Source organism: Amborella trichopoda, chromosome 13, assembly GCF_054954075.1.
Source record: "Amborella trichopoda isolate Santa Cruz 75 chromosome 13, AtrichopodaSantaCruz75HAP2 v2.0, whole genome shotgun sequence".
NCBI classification, from domain to species: Eukaryota; Viridiplantae; Streptophyta; class Magnoliopsida; order Amborellales; family Amborellaceae; genus Amborella; species Amborella trichopoda.
Genome location: NC_142348.1, coordinates 47,345,041 through 47,369,152, shown reverse-complemented (window position 1 = coordinate 47,369,152; position 24,112 = coordinate 47,345,041). Strand labels below are relative to the sequence as shown.

At 34.6% G+C, this 24,112-nt stretch overlaps 1 protein-coding gene across 7 annotated transcripts; it reads left to right on the top strand.

Moving 5' to 3' along the window:
- Positions 1–7,417: 7,417 nt before the first annotated feature.
- Positions 7,418–22,913, top strand: LOC18438317 (protein argonaute 1A). Of its 7 annotated transcripts, none has more exons than XR_016048320.1 (23): positions 7,418–7,473; positions 9,277–9,701; positions 10,395–10,603; positions 12,578–12,727; positions 12,849–12,979; positions 13,107–13,213; positions 13,562–13,668; positions 14,764–14,908; positions 15,019–15,135; positions 15,224–15,331; positions 15,498–15,572; positions 16,177–16,302; positions 16,386–16,536; positions 18,144–18,265; positions 19,319–19,476; positions 19,880–20,022; positions 20,110–20,172; positions 20,465–20,528; positions 20,846–20,981; positions 21,063–21,136; positions 22,039–22,133; positions 22,300–22,331; positions 22,584–22,913. XR_016048320.1 is itself a non-coding variant. In XM_006848503.4 (23 exons), exons 1-23 carry the CDS (start codon positions 7,425–7,427, stop codon positions 22,733–22,735), a joined length of 2,919 nt encoding a protein of 972 aa, XP_006848566.1. In that variant the 5' UTR covers positions 7,418–7,424; the 3' UTR covers positions 22,736–22,913. The 7 variants fall into 7 exon arrangements, 5 of the variants coding, with proteins under 5 accessions (XP_006848566.1, XP_088712833.1, XP_088712831.1 ...); XM_006848503.4 differs by having other exon boundaries at positions 19,339–19,476; XR_016048322.1 differs by lacking the exon at positions 18,144–18,265 and having other exon boundaries at positions 19,339–19,476.
- Positions 22,914–24,112: the final 1,199 nt, after the last annotated feature.

Sequence of the window (24,112 nt, the reverse complement as noted above, 5' to 3'; positions counted from 1 at the left end):
TTCCATCAATATTCCAGTTTACAATGGATCTTTCAGAATAAGATATAGAACTTGTGATTAGATCTTCTTCAAACTGGAGATCTACAGGAGTAGGCCTAGGATAATACATTCTTGTTTGAGAAGTAGGCCTAACCTTTCTTCCATAGTCTATTTTATTTATCTCAATGCCTTCTAACTTGAAGGCTTGCTCTATTTTATTAATTTCGTTATTAGAAAAGGGTTCTTCCTGAAGGACCATAGCTCCTTGATCAGAAACAGTTTTAGAATTTTCTCCCTTTTCTTTTATTTTCAATTTTGCTAATTTTTTAATTAGCTCATCCACCAATTCTTTATTATTGTCTTTCTTCGTTATTCCTTGAAGGCTAAACTGTTCTTTATTTATAGCTGGAGGAAGTCTAAATAGTAAAGCTCTCTTTCCTTTAAATTCTTCAAGTTTATGATCCATCATCAGGGGTTTATTGTTTATATTCTCAATTCTAGTTGCATGTCTCCCAATGGTTTGTAAATAGAGATGAGTATAATTATTTTGTTCAATTATGTGTGGGATTGCATCTATCTTATGGATATGGTGATCATTGTCTTTTGGGGTAATTTTATAAGGTGAAGCCTTAACCTCGAGTTTATCTTCAGATTTTCCTTTTATCTGAAGGTTTCTTTTAGGGGGATGAATGGAGTTCAGTTCTTCCCCTTGCATAGTATGAAATGTTTGATACTAATTTTCTATAGTATTGAGATCAAATTCTTGAATTTTGATCTCCTTTTCCTTTAGGATGTACCTTAACCAATCGAAAAACTTTATATTCTTTTTATGTTTTGATATAAATTTATTAAATTTTTTGTGTAGAGCATCCAATAATTCTTGAAAAAATTTCGCTAAATACCAATTTCGGATTCTCTTATTTTCATCGGACAAGAAATCCTGTTTTATCCATGGTTTATCTACTTTAAACCTTTCTTCCTTCTGTAGTGTGAGGATATTAAAATCTAAGTCAGAAGGTGTTGGTTCTTTATCTGGGGAACTTGGTTCAAATATTCAATAAACCGGCTGTTAGACTTGGCTATTAGTTCTGATTAACCCATCAACTATGGGTCTTCTAAAATTTTGCTCATGGTGGGGCTGTGGAATAGAGGAAGTAGAATGTCTAGAAGGCATTCTAGACGATCCTTTTGAAATATTTAGTTGAGTCCTTCTAGTTGTTCCATCCGAGTATTCTATTATTTGTTCCGGTTCTCTATTCATAAGGGTTCTAGACTGTTGGTTTTCACAGTGTAAGGACCATTTTTCAAGAAGTTTTATTTGCGACCGGGCTATAGACCTTGGTATAATAGTATTAGATTTTTTCATATTGGTCTGGAAGAACACTGTCTGTCCTTTAGTATCTATTTGAAGTGCGTTTGGATATAAAGTGTTCATCACTTTATAACATATCATATAAACTAGAGCAATATTTTGAGATCCCGCATCCATATCTAATCCTTGGGTTTTTATATTTAGGGTAAGAACCTTTAGAAGGTTAGGATCTGTTAAGGCCACGGGATAATTGGGAAAGCAATTGAAGTATATAGGACCGTTGCACAGACTTGATTCTACTATTCCCAATAGAGAATCAGATAATCTATTATGTCGTTCGTTCCGTAAACAAAGGAGAACGGAGTTATTTAAACCAATCCGAGTAAGTGGTTTTATAGCAATTTGGACTAGTCCTATATGTAAATATTTGTAATTTTTATTCTTATGATCTTGTATCATACGATTTGAGAGGAGTTGGAAACTATTCTGCTCACTGATAATGGAAATACTTCGTTCTACAGTTTTAATAGAAAAACTAGTTTTAAATTCAAAAATTCCTTTTCTATACACATCTGAGGCTGGAACTTTGGGGATATTCCAATTTTGAATTTGTCTTTCTATGTTGTCTATAGTTATCTCAATAAATAACTTGACGGACTCAACTAAATAAAAAATTACTGTACATATTGATAGAAAATATATATATATATATATATATATATATATGGAGTGGATTATGTCAGCCCAAGGGCTGACTGCTATAGTGTCAATCAATGGTCCGGATTCAATCTAGTCTGATCTGACGATTACAATCTCAATTCATATTTGAATTTTCATTTTTTTTCTACAAATCCAAATCACTTGAAACTTTAGGAGTTCATTCTTTTCATCAAGGCGCACCTAATAAAAATATAAAAAAATAATTCGTAAAATATAAATTCACCAAAATACCATTGAAATTTTTTGGGGTATTTTGGTCAATTTATATTACGAATTATTTTTTTATATTTTTATTAGATTCTTCTATTTTTGAAGAATAGATGCTTTAAATTTCAAGTAATTTGGATTTGTAGAAAAAAATGAAAATTCAAACACGAAATGAAGTCGTGACTGTCAGATCAACCCAGATTCAATTTGGGCCATTGGCTGACACAGTAGCTATCAACTCATGGACAGACAGGATCTTTCTCATATATATATATATATATATATATATATATATATATATATATATATATATAATGTTGAGATTGGCCCACTAGCTCAGATTGAATCTAAGCCGATCTGGCGGTAATGACCTCATTTAAATTTTAGACGTTCATTCTTCTCATCAAGGAGCACCTAATAAAAATATTTTAAAAATAATTCACAAAGTTTAAATTGATCAAAATACCCTCGAAATGTTTCAGGGGTATTTTGATCAATTTATTTCTTGAAAACTATTATTTTGATATTTTTATTAGATTCTACTATTTTTGAAGAATACACACCTAAAATTTCAAATTATTTGAATCCATAGAAAAAACTAAAATTCAAATACGAAATGAAGTCGTGATCGTTAGATCGGCCTAGATTTAATCTGGGCCGTTGGGTTCATATGATCACATATATTCATATGAGCTAGTGAGCTAATCTCAGCATTTATATATATATATATATATATATATATATCTTAAAGATAAGAATAGAGCAATTGGGAATCTTAAAGATAAAAAGAGACCAAGTCAAATTCTTTGGTCATCAAGTTTGTTATTGATGATAAAGCCTCTTACGATTTACTTTTATTTCCAAGATTCATTGTGATTGTTCTTTATATATAGAGGCACATATTTTTGTAATCTTTATAGCTAATGGGCCTTGGATCCGTGGGCATAAAACCTCCGGCATGCCGTACCATACAAAAGAAAACCTCCGGCCTCAAGTGTTGTGCCGCGCGCCGCAAAAGAAAACCTCCGGCCTCAAGTTTTGTGCCGCGCAAAAGAAAACCTCCTGCCTCTTTGGCCTCAAGTGGTGTTGTGCCGCGCGCCGCAAAAGAAAACCTCCGGCCTCAAGTTTTGTGCCGCGCAAAAGAAAACCTCTGGCCTCTCTGGCCTCAAGTGCTGTGCCGCGCAAAAGAAAACCTTGCCGCGTAGTGCCGCGCATTCGTTCGAAAGAGCCAAGCAAAAAAAACTTTCCAAATCCAATTTCAGTTTGGCCCACTCAAAAGAGTGGAGCAAAATATCCCTTCAGTTCCAATTTTTTGCCCGCTTGAAGGAGCCAAGCAAAAATCACTCCAGTTCCAAGTTCAGTTTCCCAAAATTTCACAAATTTCAATTTAGGAAGTTGGGCACTTCGCTCCACTTCATTCACTAACTTGAAGGGGAGTCTTAATGATAAGAATATAACAATTGGGAGTCTTGAGATAAGAAAAGATCAAGTCAATTACTTTGTCATCAAGTTTGTTATTGGTGACAAAGCGTTCGGTCATTAAGTTTGTTATTGGTGATAAAGCTTTTTACAATTTGCTTTTATCTCCAATATTTGATTGTTTTTTATATATATAGGCACATGTAATATTTATCCAAATAGTGAAGATGTAGCTATTGGGCTTTGGATTCGTGGACGTAAGGTTTCGGCCTGAACCACGTAAATCTTGTGTTATTCTTCTCTCTCCATTATCTTGTGTTATCTCTTTTCTCTCTCCATTTTCCATTCTCATGTTTGCTCGCTCAACTCTTAACAACAAATATATATATATATATAGGCTCAAAGTAATTTGTACCCAAAAAAAATATTTCTACCCCTCCCTCTGCATAGCCCATTTGGACTTGGCCAAATTACTCGAACTCACCCGCTTGGGGAGCCCAATTACTCCGCATTCCCCTCTAACTCAGTGTACTAAAAAAGTATCAGAGTTTTCGCTATCATTCCCAAATATTCATTGAAATCAATCTTTCTTCGATTGATTTGGATCAGATCTTGTGATTTAGGGATTTATTCGTCCATTTTTTGGTAAAAAAAAACTGCTTTTGAATAAATCCTTCCAAACATTGATTTCTCTCTCATTTTTTCATTCAAATCTATTGGCACGTATAGTTAGATTTGTTCTTGAATTATCCCTCCACAAGACGCCTCCCTATACTTATTTGTTGGATCAAAGGCTATTGATTTCCCCTTCGTTTTTTTGCCAATTCTATTGAAACTTAATTCTATTTTATCGTAATTCAAACATCTTCAATAACTAATTTTTCGATTAATGGCTGGAAATTAGATTTTTCGCTTGAAAGTTTGTGGTTTTTTTGTTAACGATATTTTCCATACCTACAATTTTTTTTGTAGCCAATAAACATCTTTTGTCAAAAAAATTTAATATTTTCTATTAATCTCAATTTTTCTGATATTTCCAACTTTTTTTTTTTTTTGGTATTTTCCTCCTGCCTTAATGATATTGCCCTGAGCTCCGAGTCAATTCCCATGTCCTAACACAATGATACACATAGCTACACCCCTCTCTCTCTCTCTCTCTCTCTCTCTCTCTCTCTCTCTCTCTCTCTCTCTCTCTAAAAGCATATGATCCATCTCTGTAGGGGTGGCAATGGACCGGACTCGATCTGGGACCTAAGATCAGATCTAACCTTTGGTCTGGGTCCATGTGGACACAATCCGACTCGAATAGTATTATTATTTAAATAAATTTTAGTATATAATATTCAAATAATATTTAAATAAATATAACTAGTTATAATATTTAAATAATATAGATATGAATGTAACATAATACTTAGATATATAGAAATATATTTTTTTTATCTTTGGGTTGGGTCTGGTCTAGATCCGGCCCGACCCGTTGCTTATGACTCCCTATTTTCTCCCTACTACGGGAAAATGTTTCTATGTGGCCCCAACAACATATAAGTTATATGTAACCCTATTTCTCAGTTGTTCGATCTGAATCGAACGGTTATGATCATTCACACCCCAATGTCACACCAAACACTATTTTATTTTTCATTTTTTTCTACAAAATATTTTTGGAAGAAATTTTGGGCATCCCATCATAAAAATAGGGCGAACTTGGGGAAAATAAAAAATAAATATTTTTTGTAAAACGATAAAAATGCCCCTACAATTTTCAAAAGGTATTTTGGTAATTATTCATTAGCAAAATATTTTATTATTATTTTTGTCATGTGCACCCTGTCAAATCTATGTATGCATGTCCCAAACTTTCCTTTAAAATGATTTATAAAATAAAAATTAAAAACTCTAAATTATCCGATCAATATCTGATGATTAAAAGCCAATTTGACTTGTGACTTAGTCATCTACTTAAATCTTATGGCCGATACTAGGAGTAAAATATTCCTCTCTCTAAAACCCGTTTTGTACATATAGTGGGGTCACATCGAAAGCCTTCCCCTCTCTAAAACAGGTATGTGGTTTTGTACATCTCTCCTATTTTCCCTCAAATATAAAAGACAACATGCTTCGTACTTAGTAATCCCTACGCGGGAGTACAAAAAACACTGATCCTTAACCTTGTCACAATAATATATAACATTTGCCTCATAAACAAAGAGTTTTAAATTCAACTGTATTTCTTCAAGAGTACATCCCTCTATAGGACATCTTCAGCGCTTATATATAATAAATGTTGAATATTGCATCACAAAATTGAGATTTAGGTATTGACTGCAATATTGTATACCGTTAATTTCAGTTGGATAATATAATTTAGATGAACTTATCTTTTAAAATAGTGACAAATCTATAAATAGTGACAAATCTATATACCGTTCAAATAAAATAAACAGTATAAATTACTTGAGACTTGCTTCTACAAGTTAGGTTGACACATCGTACAAACTTTGTCATTCAATGGGCCCTTTTAACTTCTCAAATTCAAATATGACTTAAAAAAAAAACTCTTCTAATCAAAACATCTTATTATCTCATCTATGCTCTCCCTCACGTAAAATCTTTTTTGAAAAAATCAACCTCCTTATAATATATATAAGTTGTCTTTGGTTACCCCGAAAAGAAATAACATCTTATATAAATTTTTGCAAATTCTATTTTACCAGTTACGGATTCCTTTCGTGTCAATATTTACAAAATATAAATTTTGTTACAATAAGTTGGAAGTCTATGAACTATCTATCATATTTGATTCCTACGCTCACTTTCCTAATATAAAAAATGGAAAATATATCAAATGGGCATTATATTTTCTTTTATATATATATATATATATATACCAAAATTGATAAGGTTACGAAAATGTCATCACGCTAGGTATCATAGGGCAATCATTTCACTAACCAGTGTGCGGCCTTGACTCTTAGGCCGGCAGCGAAGGGTCAATTCAACATATCTCTATATAAGCATCTCTATATAAGCACCTCAGTCTAGAAAAAATCGAACCGGAACGGTTAACCGTATATGGCCCGAAAGCAGTTCAACCGGCCTAACTAGTAAACCGGTCGATTCGGTCGTTCTAATCGAGCAAATCTCGAGCCATCAAAAAAAGTGTTAAACAATTCAAAAAAATACAAATAAAAAACTCATAAAATGTGAAAAGTATATTTAAACAATGATTAAACAAAGCACATGAAGTTAAAAACTAATGAAAAAAATAGATTTTAAAGAATGGATTTGTGTTCAAAAGTATTTTTTAAATTTTTTAAAAAGATAATAAAATGTAAAAAAAAATTTAATAGTCAAAACAATTTTTAATCTTTATTATAATAATAATAAAAATATTATAAATAAAATATCTTTATTTGTTGGGATTTTATATATTTTTAAAAGAAAATAAAAATACCGAACCGGTCACCAAAAGCAAAACTAGCCCTGGCCGGTTTCAATCTAACCAGACAGTTACTCATTAGACGGCCCGTTTTTTCTTTAAAAACAGACGCCCGCTCACACGCACCACACGCCAGCACGCACGAGTGAAAAAGAAGTGATGGGAATCAGTTAGTACGAAAATTTCGGGGGTTTTTTTAGTGCACTTCTCAAAATTATGTTGAAAAGCGTTTAAAAAATTGGGGGCTACAGTTATAGGAACCGAAACTCAACTTCCTTAGTGCCTTCGGGGCGAAGCAACTCCATTTGTATATAGAGAGAAGAAACCAGTGATTACTCATTGTTAATGGTGATTTACGGTTTCGTGGTGATCAAGGTTTCAGTTTCAGGAAAAGGTTTGTTTCCTTTCAATCATCAAGCATTTTGGTTTTGTTAATGGTTCAAACAGGGTTTCTTCTTACAGTAAGAATTGGTTCTTTTTTTCTTCAGTTTTTTTTTCAGTTTTGGGTTTGTTTTGCATCTGTAGATTTACGGCTTTGCTTCTGATTTTCTTGATTGTTGCGGAGATTTTTCTGTGATGTTTTATGTTTATTTTATTGTTATTTTTTAATACTGGAATGGCATCCATTGAAGTGTTAAGTATTAATTTGGAGTTCATCACTCGAAATACAGTTTAGAATTTTATTTATTTCTTTTTATCGGAATTCTGACTCTTATTCCTAACTCCTTATAGTGCCGGTTTGTTGAATTGTATTTTAGAATTTTAACTGTCAAAGAGAAGTAGCAGTTTACTAAAATACTGAGTTCGAATTGTCAAGACTTAATAATTGTGTTAAATTTCAATCCTGATCTTAGTTTTTTGATATTTTAACCGCCTGTTGGAGAGTGTTACTTACTCAGCCCAGCCGAGGTGGAGTTGAAGCAAGTTCCAAGGCTATTAAAAAATATAAAAAATAAAAATTCGAAGAAAGGGGAAACTCCACTGTATTGATTAAGACTTAGGATTAAGGTTCTGATAATATTGATAGTTTTTCAGAATATTTGGGAACTTCCTTATTTTTAAAAATTTTCTGAAATATTCAAATTCTACATCAAATTCTTGAATAATCCATCTTTTATATAATTTTTTTCATATTTTAATCTTCCAATGATTCCTATTATCTCTTTTATTTATTTTTCTTATTCTAAAAACTTTTACGCGTTACTCTCCTCGGTCACGAGCCGAGTACCTCGGCCAAGGCGATTTCCAAATTATTGACTTGTTTTGTGCTTGGAATGGGTTTGATTGTTGTCCTTTGCTCTTTGCACATTTTTGCTTCTGAGTTGAGTCATGATTATTGCTATTTTTCCTTGTTTAAGTTTTATTTTGATTTTTTCTTTTGATATTTGAAGATCATCAGACTTTCTAATTAGAAAAATGTCAAAAACTTTTCTTCTGGTGAGTATTCTAAAAAAACTTTTATTCTTCAAATTGACACTGAATCAGTATGGTGCTCTTTGTCTTGCCTTCAGGGTTTCTGTGTATATGTTTTTCGGGGGCTTAGTCTTCCACATATCAACTAAAAATTGACTGTGTAACTTTGTTGAATTAGTTTAGTCAGAATCTAACGCTTCTAGCTCTTGATTTGCATCAGGTGATGCTATTACATGGAGTATTTTATATCTAGACTTCAATTTTGATTTTTTTTTTCTTTTTAGTTAGTAAAATTACTCAGTTTAGTCTGTTAAGTTTTCTCCTAATTAGTGAATCTAAGGTCTCTAGCACTTGATTTGCCTCAGGTGATGCCATTACATGGAGTGTTAAAATTTCAATTTTGATTTATTTTTTTATTTCAGGCAGTAAAATTACTCAATATCTGCTGATGACCTGAGATGTGTGATCCCTTTGGTTTTCTCTCATTTTTTAACTACTTTCTATGTTTTCTAGCAATTTTTATACCTGTGATGTTTTGTTGATGTATGTGATCCCTTTGCTTATCTCTCATTTTTTAACTACTTTGTATGTTTTTCTAGCAAATTTTTATACCTGTGATTTTTTGTTGAGATATGGCAAGGCGTGCCATGCACAGCCTGACTGATATAAGTACACTGCTAAGTGCCCAATGATGATATTGCAGCCATGTCTACAATTTTCTAGGTAGTATTTTACATTTCTTAACCTCTAAAAATGATTCTCACCTTCATTGTCTCCCTTGCAGGCTTATTTTGCTTTGAACTAGCTTGGTTTTTCCTCATGCCTAGAAAGAGAAGAACACCAAAAGAGGGCAGTGGGGAGTCTTCTTCACAGGCCTCAAATGTCTCGAACATAGGCAATATTCAGCAATCAGTACATGCGCCTGCTTCTCATTCAGGCCCATCTCAAACCCCACCTCCCACTATAAGGAGGCCTGTCTTGTCTAGTCCCAGTGCTAGAGCAGGTCCTTCGAGTAGGAGTGATGTCCCCGACCTGCCCCAAGCTGTTCAGGCCTCTGTAGGTCCTCAAGTTCCTGGTGCTCCTCCAAGCTCAAGCAAGGCCATTACATTTCCTCGGAGGCCAGGGCTTGGAAAACTTGGTCGGCAAATAATGTTAAAAGCAAACTTCTTTCTTTTGAAGTTCCCTCACGAGGATATTTTCCATTATGATGTGAGTTAGTTTACTATTTTACCTTTTTTACGTATATGCATGAACTTTTCTTATGCTTTTGAGTTTTGGATGTAATTTCTTGGTATAACATATAAGAACTTCTATTAGTTAAAATCCTTACATGCATTTTGCGGTTTCTAGCTTTTCTGAAAGATTTTTTTTTTGTACCATTTGATATTTTTATTTTTTGTATGATTTTAACTTCGAAATTCCATTAATTTGGAAACAGCTCTAGTTTTAGGCATCATGCATGTAGAAAAGTTTACGATGCTTACATGCCTCCACACCCAAGACTATTAGACTGTTTCCTATGGCACTTGTGAGACTGGATGTCGAATGTTGTCATCTGAAGGCTAAACTCTTAACTTTTCGTTGTTCTTTGTGATCAATCTAAGTACTTGAACCAATATTGTATGTTTCAGTTTTTCCTTTCATATGGAGCTCTAACATTGTTTCTTACTTTTCGTTGTTTTTGTGATCAATCTAAGTATTTGAACCAATATTGTATGCTTCAGTTTTTCCTTTCATATTGAGCTCTAACATTGTTTTGTGGAACACAACAAAATAAACTAGATAGAAATTTAGATCCAGTGAAGGAATAAAACATATCAAAATTTAGATCCAGTGAAGGAATAAAACATATCTTGAATGTTGATTTATGGGCTAATGTTTGTCTTTATCTTTACTTTTCAGGTGACCATTTCTCCACAAGTACCATCAAAGAACTCTTGTCGTACAATTATCACAGACCTCTCAAATGCCCATGGAGGTCAGGAACTGGGCAACCATTTAGCTGTCTATGATGGTAGAAAGAGTATGTATACAGCTGGACGTTTTCCATTTTCATCAAAGGAATTCACAATAAAAGTGGCTGAAGAAGATGTCAAATCACAGACACAGAGGTGAAGCTCTCTTTTTTTCAGCCTACTTAGGTGAAGCTCTATTTTTTTCAGGCTACTTTATATTAGTTTAATAAGGCCAGATGAGGCCTTGGCATTGAACAAGTGCAATAAAACTGTTTTCCTTAATTCATATTCTCTCCATGTTTTTTTCTTAGTTGCCTCCTCAAATACTCTGTTTATGGATGTAATAAGAAAGACTTACTTACATATTGTTGATTAAGAATAGTGTCGTATCATGTTGGACTTTTTTCAAGCGAATATATATAGGAGGAGAGAAAAATTTGCAAAAAGTAAAAGCTATTAGTTAATCATGCAATAGGAAAGGGATTCTTAAAGAGCTAGCAAGTCTCTACGTATCTTGATCCAGCATTTTGGTGTTTACATTCACTTTTCACATAGGATGATGAATTAGGCTTAGCCCCACAGGCTTAGAACCATTAATGAAAAATAATTTACCAGCCTCTGAGGTCCTTAGTTTTCGCTGAGGAATGAGAGGACTAAATGCTGATGGTGGGGCTACCATGAGGCTATTACGTAGGAATGAGAGGACTAAATGCTGATGGTGGGGCTACCATGAGGCTATTACGTAGGAATGAGAGGACTAAATGCTGATGGTGGGGCTACCATGAGGCTATTGCGTAGAGTGATCCATATCGTCACCATATTATCCATCAATAAGAAATTAAATTGAAGTCTGTTACCCTTCCACTGACTTAGGAATTGCTTTAAGAATCTTCCATTTCTCTTTTCAGATGCCTTAAAAAATTGATGAGTGATATATTGCATTGTCTAAACTCTGTGGGGGCGCATTGTCTAAACTCTGTGGGGGCTCTTCCAACCTATCAAAAAAAGAAAAAGGAAACTTTAGAAGACTCTTCTTTTGGCCTTCCTAAACGGTGAGGGATCCATAGTATTTCCAGTGAGCCTCTCTACTTCATCCCAATGTCTCTGCCAACCCCTCGTGAGATCCTCCTATGTCTCTGCCGACCCTTCATCAAGGTGGGTGATGGCATCAATTCCAAAGCTAGATTTAAAGCCTTGAACTGGCCCAATCTCAATCTACTGCTTACCTTCAAGGTCCTCCTTAATGTCATCTCTAGGCACGGAAATAATACCATGAAAAGTGAGCCATAATCTGGATAGAGATAATTTGGGAATAAGTGCAGTGCAGCAGTAGTCTAGTTCACTGCAATGTTTTGATGGTTGCTATGTAGAGACCAGGTTTGGGAGTGAGCATCTCGTAATAGAATCTCAGAAACCAACAACCATTTTGGAGATAATTTTGGGAAAAGTAGACTAAATTCCATGATACATGGAGCAATGTTCACTGAAATATATTTTGACCTATGTCAAAGGTTTCATCTTCCCATCGATTGATTTGCATCCCTATCAATATAGAATTCAGTGCTGCCTTGAGGGAGATACATGAAAAAAACTAATGATTACATATAATGTGACATCTTTATGAACAGCTCCATACTACATATCTAACAAAAAATGCCCATAACTTTGTTTTATGGGATTTTTTACTTGTCCTGACACACACAGAGTTCATGGAGATGGATACAAGGAGCCACTATACAATTCGGCATTTCCTGAAATCCAGGACATAAATTCAACTATCACATTCAACTCAATCATTCATACATATTATAGCTCATATATAGCATAAATATACATATTTGGCACATTGATACATGTGGAAGCCATATTGTAATACATAATTTGTATTTTATCCATTCTATACTTTGCATAGGTATGTTATTTATATTTAAAAGTATCCTCAAAGTATCATGTCATGTCCTGTCTATACCAGTATGCTGGGTATGCACAAATAGCACATATTTATAGGTATTTTACTGGGAATGCCATATTAAAGACTCTGTTTTATTTTTTATTTTTTGTTATTAACTTCTCTGTTTTGTCTTTAATACTTTTTATTCAAGGCTTTAAAGTATATTTTTGAATTTGCAGACGAGAGAAACAATACAAAGTGGTGATTAAATTCGCATCACAGTTAAGTATGCATCGCCTGGAGCAGTTCCTGAGTGGTGACCAAACAGAGCTTCCACAAGATGTGTTACAAGCACTCGATGTTGTGCTGCGTGAGTCACCTTCAAGGAGGTTGTGAGCTTGTTTCTTTGGGTTTCTTTTTCTCTTTGGATTTGTTTGATTGTTTCATCAGCTTTGGACGTAAGGGATAAGTGTTTTCTGTCAAATTGAGTTGTGGACTTTATGGAATTAGGTTTTCTTCTATTGGCCATTCCTTTTTCTCTGGGACATTTGGTAGAAAAATTTTAACAGAGGGATTGGAAGCTGTGAAGGGTTTCTTCCAGAGCGCCAGACCTACACAATCTGGTTTAGCATTAAATATTGGTTGGTATCTTGACGTTAACATGTGGCTAAAGATGCCATGGGTCTCATTTTCAGACAAATCCATTTCTTCCTTTAGTTCTTGTTCAATGCTATATTTTCTGATAAACCATTCACCCAATTGGTGTAGACATGTCAGCCACAACATTTATAAAAGAGCAAGAAGTGATAGCCTATGTTGCGGATATTTTACGCAAGGATTTGAGGAGGCCTTTGGTTGATGCAGATCTTGTGAAGGTATAATTTTATTAGGATAGAGATGTAATCACATTTGTAAATATATCCTTGTTCCAGAGCCAAGATTTTTTAACTCCTTGAAGTGATATTCGAGTATCATCAAGCAGAACTTATTATATACCTCATGCAATTATACAATTGCAAAATGCATCCAAGATGATGGGGAATGAACCGAGTCTCCATTGTGTTTGAATTGCATTATTGAGTTTTAGTACATTTGAATTGCGTTGTTGAGTTTTAAGACATGTTTAATTTGATTTGAATTGTTGAGTTTCCTAACTTGATTAGAAGACTCCTTTGGTTGATTGTGTGAGTCTTCAGGTTATTTCCATTTTGCTTTTATGATAGGTAAAGACAGCTTTAAAGGGCCTCAGAATTGAGGTCACACATCGGGGAAATATGCGGAGGAAGTATCGTATAGTGGGTTTGTCCTCTCAATCTTCAAGGGAAACAATGTAAATAACTCTATTTTTTCTTGGTTTTAGTGGAAGCTATTTATTTGGTAGTCATAAAAACTTTTATGCATAGTATTTTCATGATTAATTGATCAGTGCATCATTTTCCTTTGTTGAGAGTCAATAATCTGGTAATCTTTTCTGAACATTTATTTTCGTAACTAAAAATTTAAGGAGATGATATTACAACGTTCAGAGGAGTAAAGAGAATCCTGAATCCTGAATCCTTCAAAAAGTTATGATGGCATGAAATCCAATTCGCAGCAAATCCCTCTCGAATGAAATTTTACGCCATTTGGTTTTTCTGCCCATCAATTCATTTTGATGAACCACGAGCATCAACTCTATGGAGGAGACTCCACCAAATCCATCTCGAACCAAAATTTGTATATGAAAAAGTATGTATGCTTCACACATTGAACAACTAAGCCAGTTAGCCTTGACAATATCCCCATATATGATCTTGTTCCACCTCTCTAATAAGCATGACATTGATCCTTGTTTCATAAACCAATACTTGTGCTTTGTCCACACCCCATTGGGGAACAACAAACTTGTGCTCACTTAACTTATGAGCACATTGCACTTTAAGTGTGGATTTGAGGCAGATTACAAGATGCAGGATACAAAAGTTTTAAGGAATATGGGGAATCAACATGCTTCCTAAAAAAAAGGTTCCTAAACATGAAGAGCAACTACTACTTGCCTGTCCATTTTAGATTTGGCGAGCTAGACATAGCTGAAATCTCCCTCCATCATGCATGATTTTATCGTACTTCTCATTATACAAGTTCAGTACCCTCCATCATGCTGTGATTTTATCATACTTCTCATTATACAAGTTCAGTACCCTCCATCATGTTGTGATTTTATCGTACTTCTCATGATACAAGTTCGGTATAGCATGTTGGGTAAGGTCCTCACATATGAGAATAAATAATATTTTGCTGAAGTTGCTAATTGTCATATCAAGTGACAGAACTAACTTGCTTAGTAGCCATCTATCAGGAGATTTAACACTTTTGTTTTTTAACTTTGTTCACATATAACAATTGTTATTGACTTTCCTTCAAATCTTGTGATGCATTGTTGCAGTTTTACTGTGGAGAGAAATGGAACATCAAAGAGGGTTTCTGTGTACGGTTACTTTTATGAAGTTTATAATATGAAATTGGTGTATCCACTCTTGCCTTGTCTCCAAGTTGGAAGCCTTGAGAGGCCGAGTTACATTCCAATGGAGGTTCTCTCCTATGACCCATTCTATGATTTTTTTCTAGGTGGTATTTCTTCAATAAGCATCATATAAATTCATCAAACTACTTTATTTACAAACTGTTACGTTATTCCCAGGTCTGCAAAATTGTGAAGGGTCAGCGGTATTTGAAGTCTCTAAACCAGAGACAGACCACAGAGATGCTGACTTTCACTTGTCAAGACCCTCGTAATAGGGAAACGGACATCCTGAAGGTAGACCTCATTAACTTTTAGAGTCAGCTATCTGAGGTGCTCCTGTGGAAGCATTATGAATATTAGATTTAAACTGGTTCACCTGCAGGCTGTTGTGGAAAATAAGTACAATACGAGTCCTTATGTGAATGAGTTTGGAATAGAAGTCAGTGAAACATTAGTCCCTGTTCACGCGAGACTTTTAGCTTGTCCAAAGGTACGTCATTAGCTTGTCCAAAGGTACGTCATTAACATATTGTTAGTGTCAAAGTTTTACGTCATTAGCTTGTCCAAAGGTATGCCATTAATATATTGTTAGTGTCAAAGTTTTGATTTGTTTCTAATTTTTTCTTGACATGGTTGTTATATCTAATTGAATGCAGCTTAAGTATTGTAATGACAGGGGAAGAGAAATATCTTATACCCCTGAATTGGGATACTGGAATATGAGAGATAAGGTACTCGCCAGGTTATTGTAATTGATTCTCACTCGGTTGTACCCTACCTATAGATGCATTATACTGATTGTGTAATTTTCTAGTGCTCATCCATGACTAGTCTTATCATTGGTGTTGGTTTTGTTGTCTTAGTGAACACCATATTCACTTTGTAACTGTATACCTGATAAGTAGCGGGACTTGGTCACTGAATTTATGCATGGTACTTTCAAATGATGATTTATAAACATGTCTTAATTCTGTAATTTGTGTGTTTGTGTTGGGTTGCTTATGCACTAACCTCTCATTTTCAGCCACCCTCACAACTCAACTCTGGTTTTTACTTTTCCATTTATGCATGGTACTTTCCAATGATTATTTATAAGCATGTCTTAAATTTTTAATTTGTGTGTTTATTTGGGTCTGCTTATGCACTAACTTTGATTATTTATAAATATGTCTTCATTCTATAATTTGTGTGTTTATATTGGGGCTGCTTATGCACGAACTTGTGTACTTTCAGCCCCCCTCTCAAGTCTGGTTTAGATATTTGTGGTGTTTTACTTTTCCATTTTTTTGTCTTCCCTATTTTAATTTACAAATTGTCCCATTTCTTTTGAAACAGAGATTTCTAAATGGGGGTCGTTTGAACAATTGGACTTGTGTGAACTTTTCATCAAGTGACATCTCTGTGGCAGTTGCAATGACCTTTTATCAGCAACTTTTTGGAGTTTGCAGAACATTGGGGATGGTAAGTCATAAGTGTTTTCTTTAAGCTAGTTCTTGTGCATGAAATATCTCGTTTTCCTAATTTATTGCATGACTGTTCTGTAGACATGCAATTTGAATCCCATATTGAGGATTTGTGAGGCTCAATCAGATAGTTTGGACCAAGTACTAAATGGTATTCAGACAGAATTGACTGCCTCTGGAAAGACATTGGACCTTTTATTTGTTATTCTACCTAACAATGGGCCTTTATATGGTATGTGTACTTGTTTCTTGCCACAAGGAAGATCAAGTTATATAAATTAGTATTGTATACTGCTATACATTGTGTTTCACACTTGAATCCAAACTTATACTTGTCTTACATAGACTGATCTTTTACTGTAGTAGTTAGGATGCGAAATAGATGAGTTTTAATGCTGGTTTTGCCAATGCATCTGTCCTTATCTCATCTCTAGCAAAGCAACTCAAGCCAAGCACGAAGGGACTTTTTAACTGATGGCATTCAAGTAAAACGACTAGGCCAACAAATTTAAAGATACCAACTCTTGCAACAAAAACAGGAACTTCCCCAAAGCAAAAAAGCCCATGAGTTCTTTTGAATAAGTCTGTATTGGCTTGTTAATCTTTAATGGACCCGATTCTAGGCATCTTTCCAGAGCATTCCGTCTCTGTACTAAAGAGTGTGTCGTTCATGTTGAATTTATTTTCTTATCCTCTCGTCTAAAAAATGCTATTGCCATCAGCTTGATGTTCAGTGTATCTGTCATTATTTACTGCAATATATATGTAGCCATGTGGCATCGATAAATCAATTTTAGATATTTATCAAGTTTCAGGATCGAAACCATAATTGTTGGACTCTCCTATTTTTGGTGGAAATCCCACTCCAGGATTTTGGTCTGGCTCTATAGAAAAGGGATCTACAAGGAATCTTGACTTTAAATTTTGAAATCTTAAAGTCCCTGCTGTTAGGGATCTTGATCCCCATTTTTAGAAATCACGAACCCAAGTTTTAAGACCAAGGTAATGACCAAGCTGATGAATTTCTTTGTTTATAACCAGGTTTAATAATTGTGTTGCTTGTTAGCTATAAATAAATAAAAAACTCTTAGTTCAAAAGATCGGGATTGAGATCTCAAAAGGTCGAGATCGAGATTCCCAAAAGATTGGGATTCCCAAAAAGATTGGGATTCCCAAAAGATTGGGATTCCCAAAAGATTGGGATTCCCAAAAGATTGGGATTCCCAAAAGATTGGGATTCCCAAAAGATTGGGATCAATATCCTTGATATTTGGAGATCTCAATCCAAACATCTGCATTGTATGGGCTACACTCCCAATCATGGGCTTCTTCTAGCTTTTCATGATCACCCACTCTAATTCCGACAATATGAACGAAACACTTGTTTATTTTATATTGAGGGTCATTTTTTGGATTTCTTTGAAATTGGCACCAAATGAATGCAAAGGAAGGATTGGACTTGTTTTTTGATGTTGTAAGCATCTTCGGCTCTTGGTGGAAAGGTGCAATTGCTGAGCATCTTTCTCAAGCATTTTTTGAATTGTTACCAAGAAAGGTATGGTTCTCATTGAATATGTTCCTTGTTTCATCATTTCATCATCGGCTCGATTTTCTTTGGTGTTCATAACATTATTCACAGTGATTTATGTCGTATATACGCTGATAATCAATTGGGCAAATCCGTGAGAGCATGTAGCATGTAGCACTGATAAACGATTGTTAGATATTATATGTTGCATCAAATGACCAATATAAAATTGTCTTCATGAAAATTGGTAACATATTATGCATAGTACAAATTTGTTTATGAGACTGTAAATATTCTCTTTCTTAAAATAGGGGATTTGAAGTACAAGTGTGAAACTGAATATGGATGGGTTTCCCAATGCTGTCTAAGGAAAACTATCATGGAACCCAAACCACAACTCTTAGGAAATTTGGCACTTAAAGTCAACGTAAAGGTGAGATTGGTAAACTTTTTCTATGTAAAGGTTATGTAAAGGTGAGATAGTTTTTTTTAAGTAAACCTTAGCATTACATAAGCATGCAAGAGCCCTACTAATTACTTTGTGATATTTTAGCAAAAGCCATCTTCACTGTGCAGAGTAATAATTCACAATATTAATATTTTAGCAAAAGACATTTTCATTGTGCACAGTAATAATTCACAATATTAATTACTTTGCATGATCCATGTCTCTTTAGGAAATGGATATACTATATTGTTTTAGCCGCCTCTTAAGCTACCCTTCTGTTTATATGTGCTATAAGTGTCCCCTTGAAAATCGAATTTAAAATATTCTTGAATAAAGAATGTTGATCTGGATCGAAAATTGCTGAGACAGATCCAGTTCCCACCATTTAGCAGGAACCGGCCTATTCTTTCAAGATTCGAGCTAGACAACATGGTTCCCAATTTTTTATTTATTTTTATTTCTTAGAGGTATTGGTTTTGTTTTTATTTCTTACAAATTCTGTTTATTGGAATTTTTTTATTCAGAAAGGGATGGCTAAATGGCCCACCCCTCTCTTTCCAATTGGCAGCCACGTATGTTTGGGCTGCCCAAACCCCAGATGATGTGGAATAAATATATCTAGTAATGTCCCCTTTATTGGAAAATAAATCACAGGTAAACCTTCAAACGCTCATTGGAAGCTTTGACCCTAACAAATTGGAATCTATGAGAGAGATAACTGAATATAGTTAGACAAATAACTTTCTGGTTTGGAAAGTGAATGTCCTCTCACCATGCTTACACTATTCTAGAAGGTGAAGTTGTACTGCTGTGATCTTGATAAAGTAGTCTGTATCTGAAAGAAAAGAAAAGAATTAATTGACTAAATGATCTGTTTTAAAGGAGTAACAATGACGTGGGCATAATGTCATAAGAACTAATTGATTAAATGATATGTTGCAACAATGACATTGGCATAATGTCATATGAAAATGAAGCCTAGGTTCGCATGATAATCTAAACAGGTATGTGCTTAACATGGATAGATACTGATTGTAGACATTGGTCCCCTCTGAAAGGTGGGTGGAAGAAATACAGCTCTTGCAGATCCTATACCTCACAACATACCTCAGTTCAGTAATGCGCCCTTTATTGTTTTCGGAGCTGATGTTACTCATCCTCGTCCAGGAGATGACGCTTCTCCATCCATTGCTGCAGTAAGACTCAATGCTTCAAATGCGGGTCATTGATGTTTCTTCCTTTCGTGTATGTGAAAGTATATTGTGATTCAATGGAGTTTTGAAAGAATGCTCCTAATGGACATCCACCACCTATTTCCTATGAGGAACAATGGAGATTGGCTGCAATGGGACTTCTGGAATGATCCTGTAGGTACAGTTGATCTCCAATGTTCACCATTGAGAAGAGGATTTTACAGTTGATCTCCAATAGCGTACTCCTATGGATTATGATTTACTTTAACTTTATATTAAATTGGATTATGATTTACTGTAACTTTGTATTAAATTTTTTCATGTTAAAAAATTAGCACACTCCTTGGCATGATTCATTTATTCTACTTTTTATCTGACTGTTGGTTCAAATTTTTAATTTGTATAGGTGGTTGCTTCTCGAGACTGGCCTCAGGCCACACAGTATGCAGCAATCATTAGTGGTCAAGGCCACAGAAAGGAAATTATTGAAGCCTTGTACACAGAGACACATGATCCTGAACATGGTTTTCAGGCTGGCGGCATGATAAGGCAATGCTATGTAGAGTGTGTTTCTTGATTAAAGCGTGGCAGCTCTCTCTCTTTCTTTAGATCTCACTCGATCGTATTTTTTAACAGGGAACATCTATTGTCATTCAAAGCTGCGACAAATAGAGAGCCTGCACATATCTTATTTTTCAGGTATGCTAAGATAGGCAATTTAGAGGAATAAAAAGAAAAATGAAACTTGATTTGGTAATATGTTCTTGCCTGATGGAAGGAATTTAAGTGAATTGTAGAGAATAGAAAGATTAATAAAAAGAAAAATGAAATTTTTTTGGTTAAAACGGAATTGTAGCTTCTTATCGTTTAGAAACTAATTTTCTGGGGATGGCATGAGCAAGAGGAGACACTAAACTGGCCAAAATTAGCCCTTCTCTAGTTAAGGTGATGATTTTGTCATTTTTACATGATTTGCACAATTTTCTCTCAGGGATGGTGTTAGCGAGGGGCAGTTTTCACAGGTTGTCAGAGATGAACTTACTGCTATCAACAAAGTCAGTTTTGAGCTTTCACAACCTCCTCTTTTCTTTTTCTTTATCTCAAAAAGTTTGACATAATCCAATGAGGTATGTATGGGCACTCATAGGAGCATCCAACATCCGTTCCTGACAACAGAGAATGAGATCAATTGTCATCCACCTTGTATATGGAATTGGATAACATCCATCATCAGTAATGGATGGTGGATGCCCCTGGAGTACCATATGCAATGCCAGTCTTCCTCTTAATATGTGGAGGGCTAATCATTATATCTCTTAATGATATTCAAAGAAAATTGTTATGGTTCTTATTGCTATCCATCATCTCTCAGGGTTGCAAGTCCCTTGGAGCAAACTATGAGCCTCGTATTACATTTGTAGTGGTGCAGAAGCGACATCACACCAAGTTCTTCCCTCAGACATATGGGGATGACAAAACTTCTGATAAGAAAGGAAATCTATTACCTGGTGAGTAAGACCTTTGAAAACACTTGAAAATTCGTGAATGGTTTATTGGGAACCTAAATAATTTTTGTGCTTCTTTTCCAGGCACAGTGGTTGACAGAGATATATGCCATCCTGCTGAAAATGATTTTTACCTCTGTAGCCATGGTGGTCTCAAGGTTGTTTAACTTACCTCAAATTATATACAATATTAAATAAACTCTCTCTCTCTCTCTCTCTCTCTCTCTCTCTCTCTCTCTCTCTCTCTCTCTCTCTCTCTCTCTCAGTGTGCTTGTACATTTCCAGAACAAACTTAGGAGAATCCTACACACCAATTCATGAAATTTAACTCTTTGAAGTTGTAGACACTGTTGCCATGTAGATAAGTGAGTCAGATGACAGAAATAAGATCCATGTAGGCACACATTCATTTATAAGCTTGTATAATTCCATAACAAACTTAGGAGAATCCTACACAACTCCTACACCAATTCATGAATTTTAACTCCAGAACAAACTTAGGAGAATCATACACAACTCCTACACCAATTCATGAATTTTAACTCTTTGAAGTTCATATAGACACATTCAATTATAAGAGGCATGTCCATTTTGTAGGAAACTACCCACACAAATGGATGATTTGGATGTCCGTTTGATAAGAGACATGTCCATTTTGCAGGACACGTGTCTGAACAAATGAGTACACATGTTTATGATTTGGACCAGCCTGTCTTTGATTTGGACCTACATGTTTTATTGTATTAAGGTGATCATCTTAGTAAAAACTTACAAATATTATCGCATGAAAATAAGTATAGACTTTATTGTATTAACGTTAAGGTGATCTTCTATTGTATTATTAAGGTGATCTTCTTAGTAAAAACTCACAAATTATTATTGCATGAAAATAAATATAGACATATAACAATAGATTTAGACATGTAAGCATAGCATGGACTTAGGTAGGTGAGTCCGATTTTTCCAATGTGTGTGTGTGACTCTCTCCCTCTTTAATCTCTGTCTGTAATGGGATCTCTCTCTCTCTCTCTCTCTCTTTCTCTCTCATCTCTGTCTACAGGGGACAAGTCGTCCTGCTCATTATCATGTCCTTCACGATGATAACAAGCTCACAGCAGATCAGCTCCAGAGTTTGATATATAATATGTGCTACACGTAAGTTAACCCATTTCACATGGAATATGCAACGTTGAATGTGATATATTGGAAAAAAGTTGGCATTCATTTTTCTTAATATCATTTTTTTTTTTTTTTTCGTCCAAATTCTTCATTTAGTATTGTTAATAAATGCATTACACTAATTTTGAGCAATGTTTTGTAGGTATGTTCGCTGCAACCGTTCTGTCTCAATAAGTAAAAACTTGATCTTTTAAATCGGTGCTTGTATAATCATCTTTCCATTTCTAGTTATTCTTAGCCTTTATTGAATGAGGAGTTGTCCTCTCTCTTAATGGGTTTTGCAGTTCTAAATTAAATTCTTAATGGGTTTTGCAGTTTTAAATTAAATTCTAGCTAGAATTGCTTGTACAACTAATATCTTATTTCTTAGTTACTGTTAAACGTTGCTAAATAAGGTGTTGTCCTTTCTGTCAATGGATTTTGCAGTTCCAGCTGCATATTATGCTGATCTTGCTGCATTTCGCGGTCGCCACTACCGTGATCATGTGGAGAGATCAGAGAGTGGCCGGGGAAGTGTTCCCATTCGAGTCATTCCATCTGTGAAAGACAGGGTAAAGAGGTTCATGTTCTATTGTTGAGGTCGCGTGGTTGAGACATTAGACCAACAAATAGGAGTCCAGCTTTGGCTTTCAAGGCTAGTGGGCTTATGAATATGTGCATGGGGAAGCGGTGCTTGTTTTCTTTTCTTAATTGGGCTGTCTAAGAACCATACGCTAAATATTAGCAAACTTTATAAATGTGCGTGCTTAAGAACCAGGTGATGCTAGCTTTTTTCGTTTCCTTATCTCTCTCCATCTCTCTCTCATTTATCTGATTCACAAGCTTGCTTACTATGGTGCTCAGTGTGGATTTATACACAAGAGAAAAGTCAAGCTTTGTTATTATGGTGCTCAATTTGTTACTATGGTGCTCAATGTGGATTTATACACGAGAAAAGTCGATGTGGATTTATACACAAGAGATATGGTGCTCAATGTGGATCTCAATTTGGATTTATACACGAGAAAAATCAAATAATTGGTTGCCAAGTTTCTATAAGGCCCAGCCCTTATTAAAGAAAGTAAAGCCTCATCTTGAAGGACGTGGTTGGTATGCGGCCCCATGTATTGTAGAAATGCGGGCTTGATAATAAATATATTTTTAAATATAATATGATCTTAATTTTTAGATAATATATAATCTTTAATATGGAGATCATGAATATGAAAAATTAAATAAATTTTAAAAATTAAAAATAATAATTATATTAAGAAAACATTTGGACTGTTAGTTATAATTGTTCTATTAAATCGCTTGTTATCTTCTGGAAGGAGGCCAACCAAGTCACCGACAATCTATCTAAACTATGAGCCTCGTTGCCATCATAACCGCTGCATCTAGGATTTTCTTTTTCTTTCATGTTATCCCAACCAATGTACTGAATTTGATTATATAATTTCCTCTTTTTGGGTTTGTGCAACACAATTACTTACAACCATCCGATGTGAAATTTGATAGATCCCAAAATTTGAGAAAATTTCTTTTGAAGTTTGAGCTTGATCAATGGAATAAATACAGCTATCAAATATCACATTCAATGGTTAAGATTAATTGTGACCACTTTGTACCAAAGATAGATGGTCTCATTATATGCTTTTTCTTATTATAATGTGTTACAATATGTACTATTTTTAAAGCTTGTATTTATTTTTTTTCACAACCATAATGATCAAGGTTGCCTTATTTTAACTTTTTCTTTTAATTATTTTAAAAAATTAGCAAAAATTAAAATGACCAAAATGCCTCTAATATTTAAGAATTTTAGCTCAATTGAATAACAATTTTAAAAAATTAGCAAAAACTAAAATGACCAAAATGCCGTTAATATTTAAGAATTTTAGCTAAATCGAATATGTAATAAAATTGTTGGAATACTATGACATGCTCTCAAAAGTTCAACAAAGAGCACGAATGTC

Excerpts from the sequence above, each read along its gene's own strand:
- LOC18438317 (XM_006848503.4), top strand. The coding sequence starts at position 7,425 with ATGGTGATTTACGGTTTCGTGGTGATCAAGGTTTCAGTTTCAGGAAAA. Across the intron at positions 14,909-15,018 it reads CGAGTTACATTCCAATGGAG|GTCTGCAAAATTGTGAAGGG; the intron begins GTTCTCTCCTAT and ends CGTTATTCCCAG. Across the intron at positions 22,332-22,583 it reads CAACCGTTCTGTCTCAATAA|TTCCAGCTGCATATTATGCT; the intron begins GTAAAAACTTGA and ends TGGATTTTGCAG.